Raw genomic sequence first — 9,256 nt, 5'->3', positions numbered from 1 at the left:
GGCATGTGGTGCTGGGGGATTGAACCGCGGTCCCTGATGCTTTGCCAAGCTTGTTCTAAGTAGGTGCCTTAGACCACTGAGCCATCTCTCCAGCCCCAGCCCTGAACTTCTTAATAAGAAGTTTTCTTACTGTGTTTAGGATTGTTGGCTTTGTTATAAATATGTTAAGTCATGTGGGTCAGGTTATTTTGGAGGGAAGTTATTACTGTTTAATTTTGTTTACAGATTACTTGTCTTCTTGGAAAATTATACATTGGTTTTTGCTTACATTTTTTTCTTTACTATTTTTTCCTTGTTTTCTTTGTATCAGTTGTGGAAAAGACTCCTTGCTATATAACAATAGATGGGACATGGCCCTTGCCAGTAAACAGTGAGGAGGAGCAGGGATAAAATGATAAATGACAGCACACATCCATGGCTGTAATGCTCTTGGAATACAAGAGTTACCAGATTTGCCTAGGGCAGCTGGGTAAAACCATTTCTGACAGAATATGATGTGTAAAATAAATATCATGACCAGATGGGACATTTTTTAAATGGTAAAAAGTGTGACTAGATGTAGCTGGCATGGAGTGGGTGTCTAGGAGATAAGGTAATGTAGGTGGATTAGGGCCAGATTATAAAAGACTAGTAAATTTGACTTTATCTTGTGGAAACATTCACTGGAGGTTTCTGAGCAGGAGAATAGTAAGGTTATTATTTATTTCTTTAACTTGTATCATAGTTTGACCTGAAGTTCCAGATGACTGAGTTGCAGTGAAGGAAATACAATATTGTTAGCAGTGGCCAATTTAAATCCTCCAGGAACAAGCCTAACAGTAGTGTCTATTGTTAAACCATTTCACTGCCTGTCACCATGTGACTGTTAAATTTTTTTTTTTTAAGAAAGGTCATTGTGGTCATCTTGGAGAGTGGACTGCAATAAGGAAAGATGGTGCTAGGAAATGACAGAGGCAGTAGGAGGTGTGCAGTGACAGTAGCACCTACCTGTGACCAAACTTTCCTGCACCTATATATTTACCTAGGAGAAATGAAACCTTATGTTCTCACAACCTGTACACAAACGCTCTATTCATAACAGCTAAAAATTGGAAACAGCACAGATACTCATCAGCTGCTGATCAGGTAAATTATAGTATGTCCATATTGTGGAATGTTACTCAGCAGAAGAAAGGAGTGAACTACACTGTTGATACAGGTAACAACATCAGTAAATCTCCAAGGCACAGCACAAATGAAGGAAGTCAGGCTCAAAAGCTACAAACCAAATCAGTTCCATTTATTTGACTTTCTGAGAAAGGTGAAAAACAAAAAATCAGATCAGTGATTGCCAGGTGATGGAGGAGGTAGGAATTAGCTACCGAAGGGCAAGAAAACTAGTTTCAGGAGGAATTTTTGTGTTCTTTGAACATTAGGTCTGATAAAACCACAATGAAGCTAATCTGTTCTTCTCAGAGAAAAAGTATGAGCGAGTTATTTAATGACACAGAGTGGGCTGTTGGGGGATGAGTGAGACTTCTGAGACTCTGATGTGTTGGACATATGTGCACCAAGTGCACACTGTGATTTTTTTGTAGAGCGCTTTCTTTAGTAATAATAAAAGAGGCTCCAAAGTGAACCTCTCACCCCTGAATTTGTTAAGTAAAATAAACCTGCTTTGCCCTTTGCCATAGTTGGAAAAGTAGAAGAAAATCATTGAAGATTCCAGAAGCCACGGAAACTTGATCTTTCACTCCCTCCCTTCTTAAGTAACAGTGATGGAGGTAGCTTGTCACCATCCTGCTGTGCTGCCACCAGCTTTCTCTTTTTTCTTCTGACTTTACCTGTAGACCAAGTGTTTTATTTTCATGCTTCAAAGGAAAATTGAAACCATCAGAAAGGAAAAACAATAAATATATTGTTCATTTGTATGTCTTCTTGACATAGGATGCAGGAGCAAGATCTTGGGTGTAAGGGAAGGTGGTGGAAGGGTCCTCGAGTGATGCCTTCAGTAGATCTCTCTGCTTTCGAAATAGAGTGGGGGTGGTAATGGAAGACAGTCCTGAGCAAGCCCAAAGCAGGACTGACATGGAATATGCCTCGTGCTTTTTCTCAGCTTTTTTTTTTTAACCTACGTACAGCATGCCCATTAGCTTTTTCTGAGTCAGATTGCTGTCTAAGCAGAGCTCAGGAGCATCAGTGGGAGTGGCTGAATAAGCATTGGAATTTTGTAGCATTATTTTAAAATTATTCCTAGAACATGATTACTTTCTCTTCAATTTGAAGGGTTTTTGCTTCTGCTTTCACATAGTGCAAGTTTCTAAGCCTGTGGTGGGAACTAATTAGATTGAAACTTCAGATCTTTATGCAATCATGATATGGGAAATGACCTTATAACCTGTGTTGTATTTCCAGAATTGTATGGCTTTGACGTGCTCATAGATTCTACTCTGAAGCCATGGTTGTTGGAAGTGAATCTCTCCCCTTCCTTGGCCTGGTAAGTCAGTTCTATCAACATGAAAAGAATAAACCTGCAAGTGGCCCTAAAACACCTTCCTTCATGGGCAGGAGCATTTCTTATGACAGTGGGAGACACAAATTATTAGTCAGAGATAACTTGAATTTTTTTTCACTTAGATGATTTATGGTATGTTGTCAAAGTTGACATGTCAGCTGGGGTCCGTGTCTTTCTAGCCATTTGCAATATGTGTTTACTGTTGATTGGACTTCTAAGAGATGATTCTTACATTCAGTTTTATTCCCAGTTTTTTGTTTGTTCGTTTGGTTTGATTGTTTTGTTTTTTTAATTTTGTAGGTTTTGTGTTAAGGCTAAAGAAATACGCAAGGTATTATGGCCCATCCCTTTGACCAAAGGTTTATGCATGCTTACATCCTTATGGACTTGAAAGACATGAAACTGGATGGAAGCCACTGTGGATAATGCCTGGTCCTTTTGTCCTATGTCCTGGTGTCCATCCAAGATTAAGGTCTTAAAAACTTCAAACAGTCTTCAAAAAAATTCCTGAAAATGAATCTACTTTTTAGAAGAAAGAAATATATTTTTCAGTATGAGAGACAATTCTGTTTATATCCACTGTTACAGCCAGAATTTCTGTTTGCTGTATACTCTAAACAGAGAACCCTAGAGATCTATGCCACAGACCACCCAACTGCCAAAGGATAAGAGACACTGGCAAAATGCCAGGCAATCAAATAACAGCACATTAACTACTTTACAGAGTGGCAGTTAGGCTTAGTTTCAGTTGTGTAAAGCTACATATTACAGATATTTAGATGTTACCTGTACTTTCGTCAGGTCAGCCTTTTGCAGATGCCCCGTATATTCAAGTGTCAGAGATTCCCAGGATGAACATAGTGTCCAGCAGCCAGAATAGTGTGATTCAGGAGCGAGAGCTCGATCCTGAAGCCAGCTTGGAGGCTGCCTGCTCTCATTCTATGTTGTTTCCATGTGAGATCCTGCCACATCAGCTGAGTTTGGTGTGGCTTGCATGTATCTCTTTGCCCTGTTTGTAAGCCTGCAAGCCTAAGAAGTTTGATTTAAAACAGAAAATGAAGACTTAATCAGCAGCAGGTTTTTTTGTTTGCTTTTGTTTTTGCAGTGCTGGGGGATTGAACCCAGGGCCCTGAGTATGCAAGGCAAATGTTCTGTCCCTTAGCTACACCCCCAGTCCAGCAGACTCAAAGTACAAAGGTGGCCACGGTTTCTCGTCTTTTGTGTGAAAATGATTCACCAGTTGCATCAGGAAAACATGGCTTGGATGACAGCGCACTCACAAAAGCACATACTGGCTGTCTGAACCTTTAAAATCCATAGTGATAATGAAGCCATATTCTTGATTTGTTCAAACTTTAAATTGCGTATGACCTTGTGGAACAAAAAGATTCTTTTTCAGGGAATCAGTGTGTTAGTTCTGGGCTTGTCTCACAGAGGATGTATTTAAAACCAGGCTTTTATTTCTTGTATGTTTGCCGAGGTTTCATTCTCTTTTTCCATGGATTTGATGTGCTTTATATGTTCCTTTCTCATTGACATTTGGAAAGTTTGCTGCATTGGGGCCCATTAAGAGGCAGTTACTCTGTTAACCTGCAGAATTGTCAGTCATTCTTTTTTTTTCCCCCCTGTTCTGTTAGTGATGCGCCTCTGGACCTAAAGATTAAAGCCAGCATGATCTCGGATATGTTCACTGTTGTGGGTGAGTAGTGCTGCTTTCTGAACTGCACTCACAGAGACGCGCACCAGGGTGTCCATTTTCTCAGGCTCCCTTGATACTGCCAACTGGCAGTTCCGAAGCCGTGCCGAATGTTTTGTACTAAAAAATTATATTTTCAGGCAAGTGTTTATATGTTTCTGCTCCCCCTGGCTCCGTTCTGTCCTGAGGTTTGAACCACAACTAAGCCTGCGACCTGGGGCATAGGAATTATGAGCTGAGGCAGAGAATTAAGCAAAGATCTGCGGAGAGTATATTTTTCTCTGAGCTGGGAAAGTGAGACCCACTGCAGAAGCCTCGTTACAAAGGAGACTGGCTGTATTTCTGCTAGACAGTCTCTGCTGGTCTCAATATGATCCCTTCTATAGCAGTTAGATTCAGAGCTGCCCAAGGAAGAAATCCCATTTTAAGTAGATAAGCCAAAACTTTGAAATGGAGATGGCTGGTCAGGTGGGTATGAACTGGATTTATTGTTGGCTCTTAAAATTCTCTCAAAAGATATTATAAAACCTATTTGAGATGAACTAGTACTTGATGTACCAGTAAATGCTATAAAACTTAGCTACTTTATTCTTCTTGGATGAGAATCCACTTCTCTTTAGGAAGTAAGAGAAATTAACTGAAGTCATTTCTCAAGCCATCAATAATTTACAAACCCATCCTCAGAGTTTCCAGTAGACCACCGTCAGTCATTCCAGAAGGAGGTCCTGCACCAGCACAAGCCCCTCACTTGTGGATTCTCCAGGAAAAATTTTGTTTTCCAGTCATCATCCAGGATGATACTTTAAAAATAACATGTTTTTGTTAACAACTATGTATTTTTAAATGATTACTTGCACGTTTGTTTGGAATTTATAAAATGCATCTTTCTCAGTCAGAATCACATTTAAGCTGCTTATCCACCAGCATAATCCTCTTGAAAATGAATCTCTGTAATATTTATGATCATGAAACACATAAAGATGCAGCCAGACTCACTCATGTCCTGTACAACGCTGGGTTTCAATGTTGCTGGTCTCCCGTTCAGGATTCGTGTGCCAAGATCCTGCCCAGCGAGCATCAACACGGCCCATTTATCCCACCTTTGAGTCTTCCAGACGCAACCCTTTCCAGAAACCTCAGGTGAGCACATCCAGCAGCAGGGAGCCTGGAGCGGGCTTGCTGGGAAGTGGTAGCTGTTGGAAAAGTAAGCTGAAGTGAGGAGGTGAGGCCCCCTGCGGCAGGAGAGCCCGGGACTTGAGCACGCAGAAAGTGGTTTATGTTCACCCTCGGCTAGTCCCTCATGCTTTCAGTGCTTCTGAACAAATTACTGCCTGTCTGTCTGTCTTTCTTTTTACCATCTTTTTTTCACCACTTTTCCTTTTTCTTTTCTCTGCCTTTTAAAAACTCCCCCCCCCTTAGTTGACATATTCATAAATGCACAGAGAGGGAGTTATTATTGCCTTCTTTTTGATCTTCAGACCAGTTTCATAAAGATTCTCTGTTGAAACAGTATCTTCTTTACATGTGATTCTCTCCAAAAGGACCCTTAATTATCTAGATGTATTGATTGAAGTTAAATGAATAAATGTATGCAGAGACATGTGCCCATCAGAAACGCCACTTGGCTCTGCACCCCTCTGGCTTTCTGCACTCTGCCACGAGCCCGTCAGCTGAGCCTCCTGGCTGCTCATTCCATCATTACTTCCTCACCAGCCTGTTGGGGACGGCTGGTTTTCACTTCTCTTTCTTTGCCTTTACTTATCTTACTTAAAAAGGTCTGACTTCTTCCTTTCTAGCTATTTGGTTGGATTACTTTGCTTACACAGAAGTTTTGGAGATCTTTCTTTATTAAATCCATCCTGTATTTTAGTGACCTTTACTTTTCATTTCCATGTTACTTACTTGTTCCATATTGGCTTATTCTGTATTCATTGAGTGTTGCTTTTTATAAATTAGCTAGTATTCCTTCACTAGATTACCAACTCTTCGAAGGCAGAGAATGGCTGCTTTCCTTCCTCTCCTTTTTGTTTCTTTCTTCCTCTTCTTTGGATCATCTCCTACCTCCTTTTCAACCTCTTCTCCCATTCCTCTTCTTCCTCTTCTTCTCCTTGCTGGTTTCCTTGGCAGTAGTGCTATTCCTGCCTGCCAAACTCTTATGATGCTATTTTCATTAAAAGAGTTTTCAAACTCAGAGAGCCTACAGGTGAGTAATGTAAATGAGTAAGGAGGGACAAATCTAGTAAAGTCAGGGATATGGCAGAGGTGGGCTGGAAAGGGCAAACCTCATGCAAGCAGGGCAGCTGTTTAACAAATGTGCTGAAGCCAGTCATTGCCTAGGTGTGGGCCACGGATGCTGAGAAACCAGAAATCTTGCTTTTAAATATTGGCAATTAATGCATGAAAAGAACAAAAAGCAACAGCAACTTTTCAATCCAAGCATAACATATCTTTCAGCTAGATTCAGTTTGTGAGCTGGAATGATTCCCTAATTTGTGTTGTGATATGGAACAGGGTGAACGGTATTTTAAGAGGAATTGTCTTAGATTAGAAATACAACCAGGCAACAGAATAGTGCTTGGTCAGTGCTTCACCACCCAGCAGAGGAGTGCCTTTAATTTTTAAAAAGAGAAAATAGAGAATTAGCATAAGAGCACCGCAAAAGCTTAATTGATGCAATCGCTTTCCTTGGCAGATTGTTCCTGGCAACATTGTGACAAGAACTGCAAAATTGTACATGAAGGCCTTTGAGAGTTTCTATACAGTTCTGACAAAGTGTCTGCCAGATTTTACTCTGGGGACAGCTGGAAATCATTCTTGGATAGACAGGTCCCTTTTTCGGCCTGCTTGGCACTTTTCCTGGCCATTCTTTGCAGATCATAGAGAATCTAGTCAGTGCTTGTTACTGACTGATAGATAATGGCATATGCATTGCCCATAAGAGGTTATGGGATGCTTCTGCAAAGGCGAAAGGAGCTGTAGATTACTTGCATGTACTGTGGGAAAGAAGTCTGTCAGCTGGGCTAGTTCATTTTTCCATGTGTGGCCATAGGATTGTGCCCTTAGAGGTGACAGGTTTGAAGTACAAGCTGTGTAAGAGGGAGTAGTATGGAAAAGAACAGTGTTCCAATCTCAACATCTTGTTCTGTGCTTGGAGATTATTTTTTCATTTTTATATACCCATAGAAGATGAAAAATAAAAGCATAATAAAGCTTTATTCCTTTTTTTTTCTATCCTTTATCATGTCTTAGATCTGCAGTATCTGGTTCTGCATGTGAGACAGAGTCTCACTATGTTGGTCAGGCCTTGAATTCAGTGTGTAGCCAAAACTGGCCTCAAACTGCTTGTGGTCTTCGTGCCTCGGCCCCCAAGTACTGGCCAAGTACTGGGATTATCGGTGTGAGCCATCAGCCCACCTTTCTCTGTGCTTTAATACGATTGCGTCTAGTTGTATCACTTGGATTGCAGAAGACTGCAGTAGCCACGCTGGTGAGCGAGGCTTCTCTCGTGAGGTTATGCATTTGAATGCTGCTTACATGCCACCAAGTCTCTCAGGGTTTGTTGAGTAAACTTTACACATGTTAAATTCTTCAAATCTTATCGTTCTTCACAGTTGTCTGCTTTGTCTCTTTCTGTTAACAAAGCATTCCCCTCCACAACAGTTTCATTTGAGTTAAGGAATAAGACAAGAAAGTTTCTGCTCTGACCATTTAGGCCACGTCAAGTTTTCTTTTTCTGTGTCGTTTTTTGTTGCTTTTAAGTATGTCTTCTTTGTCTCTTTTCCTTTTGAAGCCATTAGCTCTAGGTGTTTCTCTTTCCTGAATCTTGATTGTGTTTTCTGCCACCTGCAAGTTGTATTACATGTTATTAAGGAAAGAACGTGGATTTTGGAATCAGGTGGGCATGCGTTTGGATTTGTCCTCTGCCAGTCCTTAGCCAGTGCACCCTGGCCAGGTCCCCTTTCTTCCCCCAGCATCGATCGGTTCCTGCATCTACCACATGGGGCTGGTCGTGCTTCCATTGACTCACTGGGAGAAGGAAAGAGTGCAGCATGAATAAGATGTTTACGCTTAGTTTACATTCAGAAAATTTACTGCCCTTCCTACTTTTGAGTCTGCTTTAGTGCCTCCCCTCCCCCCACACACACTTTTTTTTTTAAGGTTCAGGATACTTTTTATTAAGTAAGGCTACCACATTTTACTGCTTCCTTTGTGGACACTGAGGCTTCTAGTCCTATATTGTTTTTCCTACTAGACTATAAGCATCTTGTTACTATTTTGAAATTTTTTTAGTACGTATTTCCGGTATGTGCAGTTTACAGGCATCCTGGGGAATAGTTACGTGTGCAGCCTGCTTCCTTTTGTTTTCTGGTTTTCCTTCTTCCCCATAGTCAGCATTTGGTGTGTTACTTCGATACCCATCAATGCACAGTCATGTTTTTCATGTTTGCTGTCATCCATGAATGCTGTTGTATTTGTTTTTTTTACTCAGATTAATGAAGATTCTGAAAATGCTTATTACTCATCCTGGAAATTATTTCTTTTTTTTTTTTTGCAGAACCAGGGATTGAACTCAGACCATTGCGCTTGCCTGGGAAGCACTTATTCCCCTGAGCCATCTCCCTGGCCCCCTGGAAATTATTTCTTAATTCACAACCATTTATATTATCTTGCAATTACTTCTTTTAATTGGTCTCAGTTTCTGTCCATGTATTCTATTCATTATATCATGGTACCAACCCCTAAATGGGAGTAGAACTTAGAATAAACATTTGATGAAAATTTCTCAGGGGCCAGGGAGATGGCTCAGTAGAATAAGTGCGAGGGTCTGAGTTCAATCCCCAGTTCCAGCAAAAAAGGAAAAAAAAAAAAAAAAAAAAAAAAAAATTCTCAAATGCATCTACTATAGGTCCCCTTTTTTTGTAAATTTTTTCTAAAAGTTAAAATTTTAAAACACGTTCAACTGATAAAAAAAATAGAGGAGAATATAAAAATGATGGAACCCCTGAATAAACAATTTAAGAAAGAAATAGAATCTATGAAACAGGTTCAAAGTGATATACAGGAAA

At 40.4% G+C, this 9,256-nt stretch overlaps 1 protein-coding gene across 9 annotated transcripts in view; it reads left to right on the top strand.

Annotated features, from left to right (window-relative positions):
• The window catches only part of Ttll5 (tubulin tyrosine ligase like 5), a 316,364-nt gene that overhangs the window by 106,352 nt on the left and 200,756 nt on the right, over positions 1-9,256 (top strand). For all 9 annotated transcript variants that reach the window (XM_023702383.1, XM_023702377.1, XM_023702375.1 and 6 more), the window contains 3 exons: positions 2,395-2,476; positions 4,132-4,193; positions 5,236-5,330. In XM_023702383.1, the coding sequence (XP_023558151.1) occupies positions 2,395-2,476; positions 4,132-4,193; positions 5,236-5,330 (239 nt within the window). The remainder of the gene's footprint in view (positions 1-2,394; positions 2,477-4,131; positions 4,194-5,235; positions 5,331-9,256) is intronic.

The sequence above is a fragment of the Octodon degus genome, unplaced genomic scaffold, assembly GCF_000260255.1.
Source record: "Octodon degus isolate 3935 unplaced genomic scaffold, OctDeg1.0 scaffold00007, whole genome shotgun sequence".
Lineage (NCBI taxonomy): Eukaryota > Metazoa > Chordata > Mammalia > Rodentia > Octodontidae > Octodon > Octodon degus.
This window is presented reverse-complemented; position numbering and strand designations above follow the sequence as displayed.